General features: G+C 41.1%; 1 protein-coding gene across 6 annotated transcripts in view; it reads right to left on the bottom strand.

The window, feature by feature from the left end:
* LOC140557603 (protein bicaudal D homolog 2) overlaps window positions 1-23052 on the bottom strand; it is a 122291-nt gene that overhangs the window by 58449 nt on the left and 40790 nt on the right. For 2 of the 6 annotated variants that reach the window (XM_072682204.1, XM_072682206.1), the window contains exons 4-10: window positions 22665-22820; window positions 21678-21977; window positions 18779-19036; window positions 17905-18654; window positions 17137-17288; window positions 11363-11597; window positions 5674-5723 (exon numbers count right to left, since the gene is read on the bottom strand). In XM_072682204.1, coding sequence (XP_072538305.1) covers window positions 5674-5723; window positions 11363-11597; window positions 17137-17288; window positions 17905-18654; window positions 18779-19036; window positions 21678-21977; window positions 22665-22820 — 1901 coding nt within the window. Of the gene's footprint in view, window positions 1-5673; window positions 5724-5875; window positions 11598-17136; window positions 17289-17904; window positions 18655-18778; window positions 19037-21677; window positions 21978-22664; window positions 22821-23052 lie in introns of those variants that run through there. The other 4 variants (XM_072682208.1, XM_072682207.1, XM_072682209.1 and 1 more) reach the window with 4 other exon arrangements.

Raw genomic sequence — 23052 nt, 5'->3', positions numbered from 1 at the left:
GTGGTTGCAGAATGTTCTAAGGGCCTAGTAGTAGAACAGTAGAAAACTTCATACAAAACATTGACAGAGAAAACTGGTGAAACAAATAAGCAAACAAACAAATAAACAAAAATATTTTAAAATCTGCCCAGAATGCTGTTTAAAAGCTTCATTAGATTTTTTATTTTTTTTCACCATGAAAAAGATGTTCAAGTGCTTTGATGTGCAATGCTCTATTCTAGACAAACTCAGCATGTTAGAATTGGTCACAGTGGTGGTGATGGGAATCAGACCAGAGTTACATAACAAAATATTACATAATACAGTTACAAGTACACTGTCTGATTTTTTAAAAAATTATTATTTATTTTATTTTTTTAAGGATAATCTAAAGGCAAAAAAACAAAAATCAGAAGACCTGTAGGTTAATATCCGTAATGGTTATATTTTAATTTGTGAACGTCATGACCTATGGTTCTTATCGCCACTTTACAACAGTGCATTTCATTGAGCTACTCTGAATGACTTGAATCACGATGACTGAACTATGCAGAAGCTTTGTAAAATCTGTGGAATTCCCCTTTAGGTAAACATATGAATGCCGTTCTATGATTCTCAATTTACTCTCTGCTGGATAGTTTACTAACTGTAATGCTTTAATGCTGCGTTGTAAATCAGAGAGGGAGAGCGAGAGACATTTCACTAAATAAGAGTTTCAGAAGCACACACCTGCACTGCGTTATGTAGTTAGAATCCACGTACAGTTATTACTGGAGGAAAAAGACAGAATTCCTCACCCAAATGTCATTGTATAATTCCCAGTAATACAATGCTGACTTACACACCCAGCAGGTAATACTGTACTTAATCTTTCTGAAGACATTTCATTTTAAACTGGAGCTACGATGCAAAGGAAGCTTATGGACATATAAGCAGGAAACCATTACACATTTCCTTAAAACCACATAAACCTCGACTAAACTTGGTTTTTGTGGTTTCTTTTGTGGTTTGCTAAATTGGCCTCATAGCTCCAGTGAAAAACCAAAAAAGAAAACTTTGAGCACCATGGCCCATGTTCAAGCTTTTCAAAGCCAGAGTTCTGATCCAAATCAGCTAAGAAGCTGTATGAACACGGGCCAGTTTCTTGACTGGTGTGCTAGAAGCTATGAGGCCAAAGCTAAAATGCTGTCCTTTCAAGGGTAGGCCTACATCTTTGGTACCTGTAGTTAGGGAACTTAATTGTACCATTTTTGATTGTAGATTCCATACAGTGAAATACAGAGTGATTTGAATAAGTAGTGAGCTATTCAGTAACATATTACTAAAGTATGTTTTAAAATGCATTTAAAAATGGTGTAATACTCCACAACTGATCCTACTGATCAGCACTGATATTTCAGTATTTCTTTTGTAAATATGTCTCAGAAAATATCAGCTTTTATTATTTTTAGAAGAAGTATTTTACTGTTTGCTCACATTGTCTGATTCAGTCCACTCCTGCTCCCACAATAGCAGGGCTGGTGGCTGATTTATCGGTCTACTCATGCTTCAGCTTCAGTGTTTATAAACAAGCATTTGTTGAGTCCATCAAATTAACTACATATAGATGTTGCTGCAAAACATCAACTTTACAAGAGAAGGAAAAAAAATGTATCCAATGACATTTTAGAGCACTTCTATTGGTCCATTCATCATGCATTTCTGACACAGTGTAAAGAACCACAGCCTGGTGGACAATATGTCAAAGTTAAAAAAAAAGTCTTAGTTTTTTAATTAGTTTTATTAGTTTGTTTTATTTATATAAAACAAACTAATATATATATATATATATATATATATATATATATATATATATATATATATATATATATATATAAATATAAAAATTATATTATTTAGGAATTATATGAATTATGTTATACCTTCAGGGAGCCTGTTATGCTAGATGTGTTTTTGAGGTGTTCAGAGGCTCATGTTATAGTGTGTGTGTTTGTGTATACTATGTTCCTTTAGATACTTCCTTCAGGGTCCATGTGTATGCTGACCATCATATGACATGACAAACTGAAGGAGACTTTGTATTTTACTCAAGCACATGCATGCGCACACACAAACGCACAATTGAGCACAAACAGTCAATAACCCATGTTCTCAATCAACTATAAACTTTTGGCAATGCAGTGCCACCATGTGGTAAGCGCTGTTGTTGCAAGAGTGTGAAGCGCAATACTGGAAAGCCATGCTTGGCTCAGTGTTGTAAAAGCTCTTTCTCTCCCTGTCTTTGGCAGCAGAGGAGACGCTGCAGTGACCCTAATTTGAGTGCAGTGATCTGGAGAAGGGAGCTTCCTCAAAGAGCCCTTTATGGAAAGGAGGTTGATGATGTAATAGGCTAACAATTGAGGAGTTTTGAGAAGTTCTCTTCATCCATTATGCTAGATCTGCAAAAGTGAGTTCCAGCAACTTGGGGGAAGTTCAGAGTTCCCACACTGTTGGTGTGAATTCCCTTGTCCGATTTTAAGAATATTTGGAATTTTAAAAACACACTTAAATCTCATTCGTTCTTCCATCTTCTTTTCTGCTTCCTCCTTCTCTGGTTCACAGTGCTTCCGGAGCCTGCCTGGGAATCATTGGGCGCAAAGGAAGAATATCCCCTGGCCAGGTTGCCAGTCCATCACAGGGTATCACACACAACCATTCACTCACACACTTGCACCTAGTTGAAATTTAGCCTGGGCAGTTCACCTACTATGCCACCCAACAAGTTCATCATTTTTTACACGACAATAATATTGCAATCATATCATATGAAACAAACAGCCATACATGGCTGGTACTATAAGAAAGCATAATAGGTCTCGCTCTAGCTGAGTGGGTAGGATGGCCATACCGTTCCCCCATCACACTGCCACTATTACTGCATCAACCAGTATTTATCACTGCATAGACAAACACACTAGCTGTGCACAAATGAACTCCTCAAGAATGGACTGTATTTGAACAATCAGCCAGAGTCAACTTTCTCTCCAATGGAAATTTCCTTTTACATATTTAATACTGCTGAGATTTCACGGGCTGGTTAATCAGTGGTATGTCAACAGTGATTTCCTGCATCTGCCACTGTGTTTAAAGATAAAGATTTGTTGTGTAATAGGACCCAAGGATGCTGGTAAGCAGGGTTAACACAGTCCGCTTCCCTGCTCTAAAACACACACCCACTTATCTGAAACTCTAATTTGACTGACACAAAATAACCTAGGGGGTAAAAGAGAAGTTCAAGAATTTCTAAACATACACACACAGTCCCCTCAGATAAGACAGGCAGGGAGAAACGGAGGGAGGGAGAGCGTCTAGGAAGTAAACACCCCTGCATTTCTTGGCTAGAGTCTTTTCTTGGCTAGTAGCTTCAAATGAGCAGAGACTGGAGTCTAAGCATTTGTGAGGTGTTGAGATTACTGCCATACCACCCACCCCTACATGCAGCTTTAAGCAAGATACACTATATGGGCGAACGTAGAGACCAGAAGGGGCTTTTATGACCTCCCATTCTAAATCCATAGACATTAATATGGAGTTGGTGCCCTCTTTCCGGCTCTAATAGCAGGTTTGGAAGGTACTACATCTCACCTACCTTAATAAACCGTAGAATAATGTTTACACTAGGCCCCCTGTATCAATATTGTCATTAATACTGAACACATAATTTACATATCCAATATTGGCCAACATCCAAAACATACTCTTAATACTTTAAATAGTTTTCTAACCTCATAATATTCAGTTGTTAACTGTTAATTGTCACATAGCAAATATGCATAATGTAAACAAAATAATTGATTTACATGTATGAAGCAGTGGACCAAGTGTAGAACGCAGCAGTATCTACTAACTAGAAAACAGAATGGTGGCACAACGCAAGCAGTTCCCAGAGTCTTGCTAGAGTTGCAGCATGCTCCAGTCACCTCAATCATTTGGGGTAAGGTGGCCGGGATTGCCGTCTTTTTTTCTCATATTGATGTTCCAATAAAATCAATCGTGTTTAATATCAATGCCAAGGTTTTAGTTTAGACTCATACAAACTGACATTGTGAATAAGCAATAGGTGAGCTCTCTCCAGCACTAAACAGGAGACACTTTGTTGTGCCCGTTCTTTTATCCAGGATCGTTTCCTCATTGTCCAGCGCCTTTTTTTTTTGGTCCCCCGAACATACCGCTGCACACACAAGGCCAGTTCTGGCCACAAGCTGCTTTAGTTTCTAATCCATTGTTTAACAGTTTCTCTTCTTCTAAATGATCACCTGCAGCTTGATGGGAAAGAATTTCAATCGAATCTAGTTCCATATAGTGATCTTGTGGGATTCAGTCTTTGCAGAATCATCTGTGAGGAATGACAAGTTGTCTTTAGATATGAGAAAATGTCAGTCTAGTCTTTTAAAAGTATTTTCAAAGTCTTGTGTATGGTTAGCATTAGGGATCGCTAGATGAGTGCTATAGTAATGCAAGGTGGTTGCGATGGTGTTGCTAGGCAGTTGCCATGGTATTGAAGGTGGCTGCTAATCATGTTAAATACTCAGCATTGAGTGACACTCCAGTTTTATGCGTAATTGAGAAAAAATATCCTTTTTTGCTAAACAGTTGATCTCAGGTATGCACTAGTTTTAGAGAGGGTTTAGTTTTTTGGCCTGAACTGACGTTGACTCGTGTCTCGCATTTTTATCAGTTTCATGGTCACTATTATCAGAGTGTCAGAGCTAGTGGTATTATCATAATCATGATCATCAGTGTTGTATGGGTGACTGAGAGCTGTCTACACTTTAACGTTAAGCGACAGAAATCTACACAGAAGAATTTCCTCTCCGCACTGTTGAGTACTTGGGCTAATGTGGTTTCACACTGAATCGTCACACACCAACATGGAAAAGTCCAGTCCCTTGTGATCATGACCTGCGGTGAAGCCTCCAAATGGTTTTTTGAGTAGTCATTGTTTTATACAGAATGATTGCCTTTACTAAGAACCCTTGAAGATTAGGTTTTAAGTGTGTTTGTTAGGCAGGTTTTAAAAGTATTTGGACAGAGATTGTAGACTTAGCTTTAATTTGCAGGGTTTTTTTAAACATAGTCCCTCCATCTTAGTAGGTTAAAGTAGCTGGACAATCATATTTAGAAAGATGTGTGTTAACAACTTGATGCAAATCTTTTGACTCCTTCGATTTCTGCCTGTTTGGGAGTCCTTTTGCCCTCAGTTTGGTCCTCAGTGAAAAGTGAAAAGCACTGTACATCTTGGGTCATTATCTATTTGCACCGGGAAGTGCCAGCCTTTGCTGCGTTTGACTAAATCTGCGCAGCTTGATAGCTCTATACACTTCAGAATTCATCCTGCTTTTTCTATTCCATAAACACCAGTGATTTACCTTCCTTGGCAGCTCAACGACATCACCAAATGCTAAGTTTTCTTCAAGGTTCTATACCAGGTCTGTACCGTAGCTGCCTTGCATTACTTGCATTAAAACCTCTTTGAACTTCATATAGAGAGACAGCACAGCTACTAAATGAACTAGATGACCGGCTACTAAATGCAAATTCAACACTTGGAATCAACTCTAGACCTTGCTAATGTTTTTTTCTTTGCAAATTGTACAGGTTTTCCCATCACCCACATCATTATTTCTATTAGGGTAGAATAAAATACATGCTTACCATTCATCGTTAGCATGTAGATGGTAATTCATAGAGAATTTCCTTTTTGTCTAGCTTGGAAACAAAAATAGAAAAATATATTGGTGCTTGGCAACTCACACTGATCCACCATATCAGGGGGAAAAACACAAAAAAAAACAATGAAAGCTGCACATAGACAAAAAAACAAAAACAAACAAAATAAAAAAAACAGGACACAGACTACCGTTTTAATCCCATTTATTGATTTTAACCAGCATGACTACCTTTACACAGACCGAGTAACTCTACAGAAAACAAAACAACACTTTCTGGGTTAGTTCTACATCACTTAATAGCTAAACACATTTTATTTATTCTCATGTAGTTTTTTTTTTTTTTTGTATCATTATTTTCTAACCTCATTAAAGTTCTATGTTTGTTTTCAGTTCTGTGTAAAAGTTTCCATGACTGAAGAAAAACATGCATATGACATTGAATTTGAGTTCTTTTCTTTGCCACTAATCATAATGCACGTTATTGATAGAGTACAGTACTGCAACACATTTGAAATAAATACCAACATATGAATGAAGTCATTGTTTCATATAAAGGTATCAAACGCTCCTCGCGGATCAATACTGGAACACAATTATGAACATGTAAATTTCGCACAGCTAGTTGAATATCACAACGCTATCGCTTCCAGCAAACAGAAAACCTCATTCTCCTGTAAATCAGCATTCTGAATTGCACTTGATTCAATTTCTTCTCTTTTCTTTTTTGCTAGCGTCCAAAATGTGCTAAATTGCGTTTACGCCTCAACAAACTAGGTGTGACGTTCATGGCACTTTTTAAGCTTGTTGATGCAAAATGTTTTCTGTTTCCTGAAATCACAATGCTTTTTAAAAAGATTATGTAAAAAAAAAAAGCATAAAAAACAAACGGCAAACAAAAAAGTGAGACTCAAAATGGACAAAGTGGACGCGCGTTCACACATTTGTCAACAATACTATCGATACCACGCTACCTTTACCAAACAAGCTATAGATACACCAGTCTCCATCAGCAAAAACACCACACACGAATGTGCAGTCTTTTTTTGTTTTTTTTTGTTCATTATGAGGCAATTCTGATTCCCACCACTTGATTTAAAAAAAAAAAAAAAAAAAAAGACCTTTTGCTAAAACCCCTGAATTTGCTAATGGGATCGCTGAGCTCAAGAATTCGCCACAAAGTTTAAATTCACCTAATATCTCAAGACTAACAAAACACACTCTCGCGAAAAACAGATTGTGTGTCTTTTGCATTTATTGCTGCTTCTAAGCGTCCTCTGAAGTAAGAAATTGCCTTACATTCAGGAGAGGGCAAAAGAAACTACAAGAATAAACTAATAGCTAGACAAGAATTCTCTCTTGAAATAACGAAAGGCACTACTGGTCTGAACGAAGAGCAAAAAAAAAAAAAAAACCAAACAACAAAAACGAAATCAAACGCAGGGTTAGATTGTGGGAATCGTAACCCACCACAAACAGCTCGTTCGTCTTCTGTCTGATCTTGATCCTTTTTTTTTTTCTCCTCTTTTCACATCAAACAAAAAAAATGGTGTACCAAGACTTGGCACGATAAATAAAGAGAGAATGAGAGCATTCCAATTTGGAATTGATTCGATTACGCTTGCAGAGAATTCGTGAAGTCAGTGATCCCTAGAAAGCTTGAGTAAAGAAGGGCAGGAAGAAAAACATCCATGCGTGTATTGTTTTTTTCACGTTTCCGGTTTTGTTTTTCCCAAAGCCTGCTTTACCGTGTTAAGCCAGAACGTTGTCAAGTTTCTCCACGTTCACTTTGAACTATTCCTAAGAATAATAAATAGACAAAAAAGCCCAGCATCTGACCACCCGGGATTTTGTTTCACAATATGGCAGTAGAACGAATGAAAAATTCAAATACAATAAAACACACTGAATGACCAACATTATAAAGAAAAATATAAACGATGAATGCTTGTGGATTCATTTCACAGAATACAACAGGACTGGTTTGCAGTGGGAGTAGACTTGGATAAGTGAGTAAGTTGATCTCTGATACATTGTACACAGAGTGCATATATGAATGTTCGGTTACCATTGAGATATTTATATATTATTGAGTATAGTTGAACTGACTCACAAACCAAAGCACTACAAACCTTTCCTAGATTAATAATAAAGCGATATACTCTTATATTAAAAGTGCACAGGTTAAGAAAAACAACAAAAAAAGAACAATAAAAAGACAAGTGAACTGTGTTGTAGTGTAGAATCTATTTAACTCCTTAGTTCTTTTCAATTTTGGACAATTTACTCATGGGCGGAGTTTTCTGTTCTTTGTGAGCACAGGCTTTCAATAAACTTAAACATACTAAATTTCCCTTATACTTGTTACCTATATTATAAGGGGGGGCGTTCATTATCCAGAAATTGTAACAATTGTTTTTCAGTCTTCCAGTGGATTTCCATTGGGCTAAAACTTTTTGGCAGACTGAATTTGTCGGCAGTGATGGAATGTCGACTTCCAAGCTCAACTAGGGGGCTGGACATTACTGCAAAATGGAGAAAACAAAGAAATAACAGATTAGCGTTACGGTTAAATGTAGCTGCGTTTAAAATATGCAAATCAGAGGCATGCTGGCAGCATGTTAAATGAACTGAAAATGCAAAGCCAATATTGGTTTACAAGCAAGAGGAAAAAACAGATTAGTCGTCCAGGAGCTAAATGTAAGTTGCACTTGTTGTGTCGAGTAGAACTTAGGAAACAGCACGTGCAGAAAGCCGTTTGCTCACAAGTAGCAAAACCCCACCCATCTCCCGCTGAAGCGCCACCCTCTCAGATTTGGGAGGGGGGGGCTTCTCATTGCCATGCGAGTTAATGAATAAAACAGGGCGTGTTGTTGCATGCATCTTGCTGGGTGCCAACCAACGAGTAAGCAGAGTGGGCTTGGACATTGACTTTACACAATTGACTTAACATCACTATTAATTCTGAATACTAGAGAAAATTACACAAGGTAATCGGATATCTATGGAGAGAAGGAAGTAACACGTCAACTGAGTCAATGTCCTCGGAGTCAGAGAAGGAGAAAAACAAAGATAAAAGACAAAATGTACACAGCTTAATTCCTAAATTTCACCATTATAATCTGATCACAAGAAATTGGGGTGCCTTTTTCTCAACCCATCCAATCATTCGACCAGACTACAGTAACGGTAACCTTTTCTCGTCTGACTAAAACGTCTAACGCTTCTCATCTTAAGCCTTCTTTTGCTAACAGGATGCATGAAGGAACACAAAAGAGTGGTCAGATCCAAGCGGTGTTTTTGTGTGTGTGTATTCATGTAAGTGTGTGAAAGTGTGCATGTGTGTGTGTGTGTGTGAAAGATGATGGCGATAGCTTTGTGTCTGTCTGTTTAATACAGTACGTTATCTAAAGGCCTAACGAGGGCTTATATGCAGCACAGGCAGAAGCAGAGTTGAGGACGGAGGCATCTGCATTCCTCTGGCTAGGAGGATGCTTGCCTGGGAAGGTTTAACCTGAATAGCATTTCGTTAAGAATATATATATAACGTTTAAGAAATTTTATGCAATATATATGTATATAAAAAAGCAAAACAGTGATTTCCTCGTCCGTCCTCAATCCTGCTTTTAGTGTAATAAAGCTAACAAAGTATTTTCATCACCAGCATAATCATCCACAGGTTTAGGATTATAATCATGTCGTACTACAAGCCCCACCCTTTTTCTTTTTTATTTCCCACGTAGCCTAGCAATAGCTTGCAACATTAAAGCTTTTTAATAGTTTATTTGACAAAATGAGACTGTTCCTCCTTCCACGAGTTGAGGGAATGCCTTGGGAATGAACGAACGAACGAACGAGGGACACCTAGCTTTGTTTATCGTAAAAAAGGCGATAAACTCTGCTCTGGCATTTCCTCGGAAAGGAGGTTCACGACAACGTTAGGAACGTTACCTGCCATTATTTAAAGGGAGAGTGATGAAGCATGGGGAGCAAGCTGCTGACAATCTAAAAGGAGAAAGGTGTCAGAAGAAGCAAGAAGAGGGGGAAAAAGACGTTAGACGTGAAAGGGGTTGGTGATGCGCTCACAGACGTACTCATACACACACTAAGGAGATGTTTTAGAACTAGAAGCAAATCTAGAGTAGGTGGGGTCAAAAACGTAAGATTAGCTCTAGCTATACGACACAGAGGACAGGGCTTTACAGTGAGAAATGATCGGTTGCTGATAGAAATCGAGAGACGAGGCACTTTTCTATGGTGAGTTACGTTTTTTTGACATTCCAGTTCTACTAATTTTCACTTGACATCCTGATCAGAGTGCTTAACATGTTGTGCTCTTTGTTTCTTCGAGTTCTTTTCACAGATCTTAAGTGGTTTTTTTTTTCTTCTTTTTTTTATCTGCCTTTTGTGCGGCAAAATGTGGAACCTGAGGCCCCTAGCTGAAGTGCACTTGAATTTGAAGGGAGAGGGATGATTTGCTTTCTCTTCCACCTTCTTTATTTTTCTTTGTTATGGCTATAAAGACAAAGCTTTCTTCATGTTTTCAGAGGGGACAGATCCATGGAGAAAGACAGCAACAGGGTTGAGAGAAGTTCCTACTCATTTTAATCAAAACCCCTCTTCTTCAGCACGTAGAGCCCTGTTTTAGATGTGCTCAAAATGAAGACAGAACCCAAGATGCTGTATAGTACTTAGATCGACTGGAGACAACAGTTTTTAATTTGTTTTGTTCTCAGCCAAGAGTTCACTAGCAATCGCAACAAATCCCATGCAAGTGCCAAAAAAGAAGAATCCTCTAACTCTTGGCTAAAAAAGCTTTCCGCTCTAAGAAAAAAGAACAAAAAATTTAACGCCCTCTCCCGCCCACCTCCAGCTGAGCGGACAGGACTGGAAAACGTCCCAAATTTGTTGGCAAACCCGTCTTTCGTCTGGATTTAAGTTTCGATTTGTATCAAAAATACTTGTAGTTCTCCCCTACTGTAAGAAGACGGGGCGAATTTGCATATTCATGAGTTTGTTTAAGAATGTAAACATTAGGCACCTGATTGGACAACGGGTTGCCGGGTTCAGGTTCATTTCTCTGAGGCAGGAGAGAGAGGGAAAACGAGGAAGAAGGCAGGAGGGACTGAAAAAAGGGAGAAAGGAAGTCTACCGAGTTGCGGAGGGCAGCTAGGTTTACGGCACGACCACAACACAACGCCTCCGCGGCTGGCTCCGACTAGCAAGACTAGCGGTCAGGTCAGAAAATGCACGCACACACTTTCAGGACACAAATCTGCCGCTTAAGGTACAGCACCATGAGTACAGAAGGAAATAAATTGCCTTCTGTGTGAAGGAAAAAAAAAAAAAACTACTTATTTTGGCAGCCTTTAGCTAGCGCTACCATATTAGCTGTCTTCATTCGCATAGCTACTAATACAATGGTAGGCATACCCATACACAGCCCTAAAGGACACACATACACACCGTACAGGTCAGCAAAAGAGCGAGCAAGATAGCACATGTGAGTGGGGCTTTGTACACCGTTTTAGTGCCGTTTTAGACACACACACACACACAGAAAGCTTTTAGTCGCAGTAGATCTTGTACTTCTCACTGCAGAATACCACAGGCGTTCCCAGAAGGCTGTTGGGCTCACCGCGACCCCCGCAGGTGGCTGTGAGGGTCGGACTTACATGGGACTGCTGGGCGGGGTTCTGGGCCAGCTTGGCCCTGGATGACTTGCTGCGGCCGTTGGCGCCGCTGCGGCGGGTCTGCTCGTGGTCGAACTCCAGGTTTTCCAAGCGCTGCGTGAGAGCCAGCTTCTGCTGAATGGCCATGCGGAGGAGAGAGTTTAGGGTCTTCTTCTCATCCTCTGCCGCTGCCAGCTGCCTCTGCATCTCGTCCAGCTGAGTAACATACTCGTCGCAGCTGAGAGAAGAAGAGATTAAAAACAAGTTTATTTATTTCTATTAAAATTAAGGGTCCACAAAAATATCAGAATCCCTTCGGTAACTGTGAATAATTTTGTATTAATTGGCTCATCAGCATTCTCCCATCATCCTGTTTTGCTCTGCCCTGTCTGACCTGTGGTGGGGTTCTTTCTGATGGGCATCACAGTGGTACTAGCAGATAGTCTTTTTTTTATTTTTTATCTACTTCAGAGGTTTAAATCTAACTGATAAGCCTGGAAAAACATGGCCCGGTTGATGAATCTCGATTTCTCCTGAAACACTGATGGCAGGGTTATGGCCTTGTGTCAACAGTCTTGTTTTCTTGGCAAGCCTTGGGTTAATACCAGTCAATCAGCGTTTGAATTCCAAAGCCTATTTGAGTATTGTTGCATTGTGCATCTCTTCATGGCTAAAATGTACTCATCTTCTAATGCCTAAAATGCCAGTGTTCCTTATAACTTGCTCAATTAGTGTGTGTGTGTGTGTGTGTGTGTGTGTATGTGTGTATATATATATATATATATATATATATATATATATATATATATATATATAAAATGTACTTCTTGGCAGCCAGTGCAACTGCATTTTTTTTAAAAAAATTTTCTAACTTGGGACAAGGCAACGGACAGTCTTTCGGACAGTATTTCAGCAGTCCCGAACCCTAGTCCTGGTCCCATCACACCTGATCCAACTAATCAACTTTTAATAGTTGATTAGTTGAGTTAAAGTGGGTGTGTCAAAGCAGAACACCAATGTGTGCAGGACAGAGGGCCTCCAGAACCATTTATTTACACATTTGGTTCCACATGTCACTATCCCACCACTAGATGGTGCTCCTGATGTGTGAGCTCTAATTCAATGCTCAACCCCCCCCCCCCCCCCATGCTCCCCCAAAATTTATGCAAGCACACACACTGCAAAAGACAGTGTAGTCCTATGATCTTCACCTCGTTAGCTGATATGCAAATTTGTGCAGTGTCTGTTTAAAAAGGAAGATCTGAAAGATTATGAGTGATACAGATTCATAAGCAGTGATGAGACCTAGCCTTTGAACAGAATGCTAGTAATGGAAATGTTTATTAATAGAGAGTATGACAAGAATGACAAGACTCTCTACTTTGTTAATGCAGGTGCTGAAATGTTCTATCTCCCTCACACTGTGCCAGCGTATATTCCTGCAACACAAGAGTGCTCCAAAGCAGTGCTCAAAAATGCTAATAATGAATAAAAGTTAGCAAGGGGCAGGTTAGCATTATGCAAATTAGCCCAAGCTAATCAAGTCCTATCACAGCATTTATTCACCATTAGCCCAGCTTTCCTTTAATTTCTCTTCATCTCTTTTCTTCTCCTTGCTCTGGCTTTAGTTAACATGGTATGTACGCATTCCTCTGTGATATACCACACCTTGCTAATTATATTCCATAAAATCTGTTGCTCCCTGGCCTTGGGCTGTGCTTGACAAAACACACAGCCTTATACTCTTTCCTGACTGCCCAAGATGGAGCATCAAAGCTTCATATACCTTCCACACCCAGGTCTACCTGCCACTTTGCCTCTAGCAGTTCCAAGTTATTTAGCGGACAAATGATCTAAGGCAGCTAACATGTAACGGCAGGTACGCTGTGTGCTGGGACACAGACCAAAGTCTGTTACTTTGACGTTTCACTTATTGTTGGTCTACATTCAGACGTCTAGATCGATGCTGAGGAGTGCTTCAGATGGCCCCCATGCTACTGTTGTACATCAGTCAGTTGAGATCGCTGGAATATGGTCAGCAATCATAAGACAACACAAAGGCCAATGAACGCTTCTGATTTAAACAATAACATCTGGACAAATGGGCTAGGTACACTAGAACAAGCCAATAGTGCTGATGTTTACCGATTTGCTTTGTTTAAGGCATACTCTCATTGGCTGCTGGTCTGCACATCTGTGAGATGCTATTGGTTCCTCAGGGTTTTACTGACTGATTGCTTTATAGCCATTCCCACAGGGATGAACTCTGACCCAGCCTTGGTCTAGACGACCCAAACACAGACCCTCTTGTTTGTGCGTGTGCACTTGTGAATGAAAGCGAGAGTCAGGATGAGTTTGTGTGCTGCCTGTGGTCCTAGCCATACAGGCAGGCGCACACCCACTGACAATAGACATCAGTGAAGCTCCATTAGCCACAGTATTCCCTTGGGAACCCTTGGCTCAAAAGATGCAAGAGTTCAGATGGGGGCGAACAGATTTTCCCGGGAAAAATGGGGGTGGGGGAGAGAGAGAATGGTAGAGAGTGATGCAGAGAAAGTGAAGTTCTGCAGCAACAAGGGGGTGGGTGGGGTTGTATTGTGAGGCACGGTAACCATGTTCAACACACAGAAAGGAGCTGCACAGCTACAAGGGATTTTGAAGAACACACACACACACACACATACACATACACACACACATATCCCTCAGCTGTTCAGAGGGGGGCAGCATGGGAACTGGCACAGCCTGGAAATAAAGAAAGCAGGAGCATCACCCCTTAAACTTGCAGAGCTCTTAAAATACAGCACATGATAGGAGCAAAACCAAATCTCCACATCTTTATTCTCCATTACTTTCTTCTGTAGTGTTACAGAATTATTAGGAAAAAAAAAAACTTCAATCAAAGCAGGCCAATGATCTCTACACCACTGGAACTGATTCTAGAACAGTACAGCTCATTAAAATGCATGCACTGGGATGGTGGGAAATTGTGTTCTGCCCCCTGACTGAAAATCCACTAATTAGCATAGCAATGCCAGGCCCCTCCCTTAGTGGGCCTATACAAAGCTTTCATATGCAAAAACCAGCCAATCACAGACCTTGCCATTCAGTGTTTTTGACATGCAGCTTAGATGGGGTTATGAGAAATCTCATCTGTAAAAACAGACCGAGAGGGCATGTGGAGAAGTGTGGATGTGTGTGTGCATGCATACATTGTAAATAAGCCATTGTAAAAAAAAAAAAAAAAAAAAGAAGCTATTCTTAATGATTTGTCTTGATTAATAAAGGTAAATAAAATATAATAGATAATAAGATAATTCCCAGACACATCACTTGCTAAGAATACGAGCTGCAGGCATAATGGGGTTCCTTGGGTATTCAGGATTCAGCATAATTGTGCAAGAACTGGCATTTCGAGCCCCTGGGCTCCACCTACAGTCTGGAAGTGGAATTTTCACAGAACAAATTTCATATGCGTTTCTGGAAAAGCAGCAAGATACAGAACAAGCATCTAAAAGTGAAAGAAGTATTTTTTGCCCACTTCACAATAGTTACATAATGCAGTTAGCAGCCTGCTGAGCCTGGAGAATCCACAATGGAGACGCTGTTTTAAGTCAGTGGAGCATCACAATGGTTCTGAAGTTGTTTAACGGTTAAAATGCCACAATGTTGTCACTATACTGTAGAACTACTACAGAAAAGCAAAAAAAAGGTCTGTTAAACGTCACAGAAAACACGTAGAATGATCTTTTTAAGACTCAGACGTCTTTGTATAATCTAGAAATATTTTATATTTGCACAAGCGTTAACTTGCACTAGGCTACTATTAGAAATCCCACAGGAGTGCCCATACAAATTAGTTTATGGAAATGAGGCTCAACCTTTAACAGGCACAGTTTGCCATCTACTAGATATGGCTAGCCTTTGCTTATTCAAACTAAGCTAATCTATAGCTTACAGCAGCATAGAAGAGAGTTTAGAGCTGTGTGTGTGTGTGTGTGTGTGTAGGCCTTACCCTAAATGAACACTTCCTTCCTAATTTGATCCTACACTTTAGACCTTGTCTGCCTAAATGATAAGACACAATACTCCAGGAAGGCACTCTCTGACACACAAACACTGTTGTGCACGCACACACAGAAAGTCATACTGATAACGGTTATCAATAGCAGCCACGTTCTTGGGAGGCAGTCATCATAGCAACAGCATTCAAAATAGGTGACTGCGTCTGGAGATAACATAACATCCTGGCGCTGTTTATCAAAAGTACCAATACCCAAATTATTATAATGAAACAATGAAAGTGACAAATGTGATAAACCAAAGCTAATACAAGAAAATACCTAAATATAGCACAGTCGGCCTGCAACCATGTTCTCACTTCCCACTGCTTTCATTTACTTCTATTACAGAATGAACCAAATGTGAATGTGCATCCCACCACATCTGTACTAGATGACTGGTTAGAAACAGAACTATCACAGAAACTGTCAGTTTTTTTTATATGGGTATACCACTAACCACTGAATCTATAATGCTAGTACCCTTTCCAGCCACACTGTCCTTTCATGAAACAGCACATAAGGAAGACGGATCAAAGTTAATGGACTGGCCTCAGCACATGGATATAAAGTTACAAGACAGCTGCAAACAGCCTCTGTGATCAGATCCAGATAGAATTACTAGACAAATTGCTTGAGGGGGTGTTGGGCCGGAGGACAGGAGCCATCTTCAAGGATACAACCTAGTAACACAATACACACTGCCCATACATTACTGTCTGTCCACTGAATACAGAAACACAATATTGGCCTATGAGGAAGATTAGAGCATATCTTTGGTCTACAGCTGGTAAATATGAAGGCAGTGGGCTGAAAGGTTCATCTGGTAAAACAAACAAGTGAATGCATTAAAACACTGCAAGTCTGCAATTCGGATAGGCAGACTCTGGAGTGATGGGGCACTGAATAGTACTGAATAAACCTGGAACCTTCATCTACTTCATTTACTAACAAGTCCACTTGTGAAGGGTAGGACTGTTAAAGCCAGTTTAAAGTTGGAGGGGGGGCTTGTGCACACACAGACATTGGTCTTTATTCGTTTCCCTGGAAAGATCTGACCTATATTCCAGGCAAAACAAACACTCTTGGTTGTGTCCAGCCCCAGACTAGGCCTGGTCTTGGGGTAAATAGCCCTGACATAACCCTGGGGGTTTTGCCACTGAAAATCCTTTTTATCCCACTATCTAATCTTAATCTGTCTCCGGATACCCAGCCCCTTATGTTTACAGTCATATCCTTAACCATATGGTCGGCATGCTGATTCTTCTTGATTGTGGATAAAGTCTGGTCTACTTGCTTCCTACTTTGCCTGCTCATCCCATGTAAAGTAAACAATCCATGAAGGAAAGTTGCTATGCTGTACTTTCTGTTCTCTCTTTTTTTCACCCAATTTGGTAGTGCTGATCAACCCACCCGATTATGACTCAAACTAGGACTAGCACTGCTTGTGACACTAGGAGGGTAAATACTTGACCTTCGATACCAGCCACGGTTTCTTTTCAAACCACTGTCGATGCGGCATTGCCGGGCAGCCGACACATTCTGAGGAAAGCTCCATACTGCCCTACATCACTTAAGAGACCACTGAGCCAATCAGAGACCCAGAAATGTAACACTGAAAATATGCAGGACTTCTAAAACATGCACCTGAACATGTCTGTGCGAGGTCAGCTTTAAGTGAACAGTTATACATGAGCATGTATGTGTGTTCCATACCGGGTGGCAAACATGGCTCTGAGGGAGGAGAAGGTGGCAGCGTCCTCGTTCAGGGCTTTGAGCTCGTTGCGAAGCTTCTTCATGGTTTCCGTCACCATGGCCTTCTCGTTCTCATACTTGCTCTTAAGATTGGACAGTGCTACCTCAGCGGTCTGGAGAAGGAAACACAGACGGGTTATACCACTATGGCAAAACCAAGGTAAGACTTGATTGGCAACCACAGCTTTAATTGCCAAAAACATGACTGTTCCTGCTGGTAAAAGCCAGTGTTGGCACTGATACTTAACTACACTATCTGTGTAGTGTCTATGCAGCTTTAACAGTGTTGCTATTACTGGCTTTTCTCTACATACTCCATACAACGCACAGGGTTTCTGAGCTGGAATGGCAGGAGGTCACAGAGCATCTTCAAAGAGCTGCGACACCCACCTACCTACCTGGGTCTGTAAGCCCTTTTAAGCTTTCATCTTAACACAATACACAGAATGAGAGGGTCCGCAGTCAGCAGCAGAGACACTGTGGTCCTGTGATGTCTGCTGACCAGTCTACATCTGCTCCAACAGGTGTTCCACTTTTCCTGCTCTATGTTTTTCTTTTCCGTTTTTCTCCCCTAAACAGAACGAGGAATTTATGCCCCACCATTAATGGTTTGTTTACATTGTTAACATTATGCTAATGGCTCCACCATCAGTAATCCAGCATGTTGGCATAGTAAGTGGGACATTGTCCAAGTCTTGGCTTTCACCAAACAAATGCTTGAACACTAACCTGCTTATTGGCCTTAAGGACGGTTCGTAGGGTGGCGATCTGCTCCCTCTTGGTGCTGAGGAGAGACTTAAGCTTGAGGATCTCCTCCAGGCTGGCCTCTTGGTCCCTGTCAGTGCCAGGGCCCAGTTCCATGGAGGCAACGCGCTGGCGTGACAGCTCGGTGGTGCGGTCAACGGCCAACTGCAGGTGCCGGATCTGGTCACGGATGATGGCCACCAGGTTGTAGATGTTCATCGGCTCCTTGCGTGGGTCAGCCACTGGGGAAGGCAGGGAGGAAGAGACTGGAGATGGGGATTCCCCGTCAGGGGTGGGGAAGAGGCCACGTGTCAGCAGGATAGGCGAGCGGCGGCCGCGGCCTTCAGGGCTGCTCCGGCCAGTTGGGTTGGCTTTGCCCTCGCGGTAGAAGTCCAGCATGACGCGGTTGGGTGTCTCGTTGTTGCACATGCAGACGTGATGGTAGAGGTTGGCTAGCTCCTCACTGAATGTGGCCAGCTCGTCCTGGGCCACACTGAGGCTGCCCTGAGACTCGCCAGCTTCCTCGCTTGCCTGTCGCAGCTCCTTCTCCACTCGTGCTAGCTGCTCTCGCTCTGTCCGGCTGCTGCACTCCAGGGTGCTCAGCTGAGAGCGGAGGTTGGCCACCTGGCTCTCCAGACGGGAGCGGTCTTCCTCATACTGTGACTGACAGGCGGAGTACTCTGTTTTTAAGGTCTTCAGCTCCTCCTTCAGGTGACCTGCCTCTGATACAGCAACCTGAAATTTCAGAAGAGCAGGTTCAAGTTAGCTATTGCAGTTGTAAGCATGGCTCTTTATGTTTCTATTCCATGTCCTACTGGCCCATGGTCTTAGCAAGGTCTGACTGTTGCTCTGCTCTCACCTTGTACTTGCACTCCAGGATCTCAGGGCCATTGATGTCCACCTCATAGTAGTCGCCGTCTTCGTGGCTGTCACGCTCCTTCTCGTTGTCCAAAGCCGACTGGCGTTCCTTGCTGGCCTGGAGCTTGCGAACGGCGGTGAGGTTCTCAGTGAGGCGACTGACCTTCTCATGCTCTTCCGACAGAGCGCCATGAGCCTGCTCCAGCTGCTTCTGCGAATCTTGCAGTGTGGACAGCAGCGTCACTTTCTCCCGCTCCACCTGACGTCCAAACACAAGACAAAACATTGTGAGATGCACAACTAAACAGCCATATTTTAACTATATTTTTTATAACTGAGCCATTTTGTGACATCCTATGTACCCTAAGATCTTTCTACAAGGTTTTTCCATTTAGAAGCAAGATGAGGATTGGAAAGTCAGCAGATCAGGGTTTGTTTGTGTTGAGGTTTTGCTTTACTGCTATGGAGGCAAATTTCAACACTGTGGTCCGACTGGCTTTCTACCACAATATGCAGTATCCCTGCCGTACGCCACTTTGGAGTGGCTAAAGGGCTGGATTCCTGCTCAATTTTGTGCTTTTCCAGGTTTGGGAAGTATGTTACAGCAGTGACGACCCTGTTCTTGCTGTAACATACAATATGTAGATAATGAGAGCTGACTCTGCCTCATTATTAAAGGTCCCTGTTGGCAAGGTTGCAAGCAGATCCAGCAAAAAGTGTTTATATTTAATTTAAACAAAGACTTTGACTGCTGATTCAATATACAGTTACTGTGTTCTTTTAGGTGTTTTCAAAGAACAAAGCTTTCAAATCCATTTTATTTCTCTCCCTCTCTCGGTCTCTCACACACGCTCACTCTGGAGTCTTGGGTTACCGTATCAGACCAGGGCTCAGCTTGGTGTTATTTTAGAAAGGTTCATGTTTTATTCCTGCGTCGCAAAATCCTCACTCACCTTCATTTATAATTCAACAAGGGGGAAATATGAGCCCTCAATAGGAGACGTCATAAGCATGGATTTAATGAACAGTCTGTTTCTGAATAGCCAAAAATAACACTACAGGTAGATTTATAGTGTGATATTATATTATGTCAAGAAAAAACTTTTAAACATTAAAAACTGCACAAAGCATCACATTTACGGTTGCCCCAGTGTTTGATGTGATTATATTTAATGGCAGTGTTAATTTAAGGCTTCTGAAAGGCAGTACTGAAATGTGTTTCTTCCTCGCTACACTAACATGTACTGACGTGACCCAAATACGCATGAGGCAAGCCTGCCACATCTCCGACTCCTCCCTGCCTGAGGTCTGTCACCCTCCCCTAAAGGCAGCCATGCCGGGTGTGATAGTGTCAGCTGCTCTGTGGTGAAACCTAGCATCGACTAGCTGGGGTTCAATCAATAGCTCTTTGAGAAAAGAGAGCTTTCAGAGGACAAAGAACATTCAGGTTACCAGTGTGCTGAGGATTCTGCTGAATTAGGCAGCAAATGTTAATATGCCTTCAACACAGTCTTTGAAACTCTGTATCTGGCTTAAAACACACACTCAAGCTGCACACCGCCTCGCAAACAGCAATCTGCCAACTAGCACACAATGAATGCACCCTGGTTTCCATGGAGATGGCCCTTGCAGGTCAAAGTTTGTGGGCTGATTTCCTGACATATGGCAGAGCTGACAGGCCCTGGTGCCAAAAGTGGGCGGGGCAAGGCAGATAGGCTGAAGTCCCACTAATAGGATTTTAATCAGTGCAGCTGTCAGCCAATCACAACAGAGCGTTTGTCATGTATAAGACACATTAATAAGTAAACAGGAGCTCTGTGCACCAGGTTCATTTGAAATGGGATGCTGCTAACGAAGAGGTGTTTTGTGACTACTAAAACAAAAGCCAACTGTATTTGTTATATTTATTTGAACTAAATGAATTTCTAAGAAGATACACTTTAAATTTCTCTTATTTACATCATTATTCAACTTAAAAAAACAAAAACAAAATGTTTTTCTAAGTTTATAAAAAACTGTTGCCCCAGTCACTTAGATTGAAATAAAAAGTGGGGATGCACCAATATGGGAATAGGGCCAATGTCTGATATTTTTAATGTACATATCTGCTGATGCAGGTAAATCCTCATTTTTGACTGCAGAAGATTTAGTAGATTTAGTAGAATCTGGGGTGGTGGTGCACTGTTCTACTTTGCAGCGGTACCTGCACAAGTATGACTATAATGGAAGAGTCATCAGATAAACTCTGTTTCAGTATCCTCATCACAAAATTCAGCATCAGATGTTTTCCAGTAAACATCCTGTGGGCTGATGAAGTTAAAATAGATCTTTTTGGCTGCTTTTAAAAAAGTTTGGAGAAAAAAAGGAATGCAGAATGTCATGAAAAGAACATGACATGCTTCAGATGTGCCCATACTTTGCATTTCTGAAATTAAATCTGCCAATACTGATATACATCTTATCAGGGTCTTATTGAGTATCTCTAATAAAAATGTATTTATTATTTATTTATTTATAATGAGGTAATCCTTTACGTCTCTTTAACATAAGAAGATTAACTTTTTTGCTGTTAGACTTGATGTCTTAACAAATAAATAAATATATACATATATTTTGGTAAGCTTACATTAGGTGAAAAAAATGTGGATTAGGCAACCAATGTGAACCAAGACTTTTTGTCTGAAAACAAACAGACGAGTAAAAGATTATAAACCTGTACAGTGCAATATTGCCTTGTGATGACAAGTCAACACTGTCTATTGTACGAACAAGAGCAGAACTTGTATTGTGCAATATTGCCTCTTCATGACAGCCGTTTGGGGCATTACCAGCATTACAATAGAGTATGTATGGTGCAATATTGCCTTTGACAGGCAATGACAGGCCAGTGTTGGCAGTACCTGCACAAGCTGTTGTTTGAGCTTCTGGATTTCAGAGATGTTGAGCTCGCTCAGCAGGTCGTCTACGAGGCTGGGAGCGGGATGGAACAGCTCGCTTTTTTTGGGCGTGGAGATGCGTTTGTCGTCGCTGTCTGAGATTTTGTCGAAGCCGTTCTCATAGCTGTGGATGGGGTCGTCGTTGTTGGGCTCGGTCGCGGCGTCGTCGCTGAACTTCAGCCCGTCCAGTGAGATATTCAGAGGATTGTGGTACATGGAGTCACCGATGCTCATGTAGTGGGACAACTCCTTCCTCAAGGCTGCCTGTATGTGCAGTATGATAGGTGATGCAACATTTTTTAGAATGCAGTACAACCGAAATATCTCAAAAGAGGATGTTGGTGCACACAAAAAGCTTTTGTTGAATTTGTGACAGATATGACTGTCACTTGTCAAATATGCAACATGTCCAAAAGTTTGAAGATACCTGCTCATCCAACATTTCTTCTGAAATCAAGTGTATTAATAGGATGTTTGCCCACTTTTGCTGTAGTAGGAATCAGTGAAATACCAGCAACATCTGGAAGCACCTCTACTCCTCTCAGAAGGCTTTACACTATATTCTGCAAAATTCTGCTGTGAGGATTTCATTTGCAATGGATCACAAATGCGCCTCCAACATACACCTTTAGCCTACAGCTGCTTCAATGTATACTAATCAACCACCTGAAAACCTGTCTCAGCAATGTGTACACAAATTATAAGAGGTGTCTGAGATGTCAACTTTCGGACACTGAATTATGGATTTATTAGTAGGATTTTCTGATGTAATCAAACTAGGTTGTTGTTTTGCCACAATGCACAAGCAGCCCTTTCTCAAAGTTGTGTATAGTGCTTTGTAATTCTTAATCTAATTAAGCATAATCTAATTAAGCATGGCAGATGTTTCAATGCATACATTCTACTTCAGAACAGTATTACATTGTGTGTGTGCCTGCTTAATTCTCTTGCCTTCTGCTCTCTCTCAGTCTTGATGGTCTCCAGAGCTTCTCCCAGCTGCCTTTCTGCAATCTCCTTCAAACGGATGGCATCCTCCAATTGGCTGTTCAAGAACTGCGTGTCCTCCTCTAGGCGACGGTTCTCATGCTTCAGGCCCTCAAACTCCACCTACAAGAGGAGATGGCAAATGGGAACGTGAAAGGAATTCATATTTATATGATTCATACATTTTTCATAGAAAGACTTTAAATAATGTAAAAACACCAAACACACATTTCAAATAAATCCAAAAACCTTTTTTTAAAACAAAGATTTTGCAGACTTTTGGTATTTAATAACTGTTGGCATTTGGTGTGATTAAAGTATGTAGTAGATTCACATTGTCAGGGAACACCCTGAT

Source organism: Salminus brasiliensis, chromosome 6 (genome assembly GCF_030463535.1).
Source record: "Salminus brasiliensis chromosome 6, fSalBra1.hap2, whole genome shotgun sequence".
NCBI lineage: Eukaryota > Metazoa > Chordata > Actinopteri > Characiformes > Bryconidae > Salminus > Salminus brasiliensis.
Note: the sequence above shows the minus strand (reverse complement) of the source record. Positions and strands in the feature narration are given on the sequence as shown.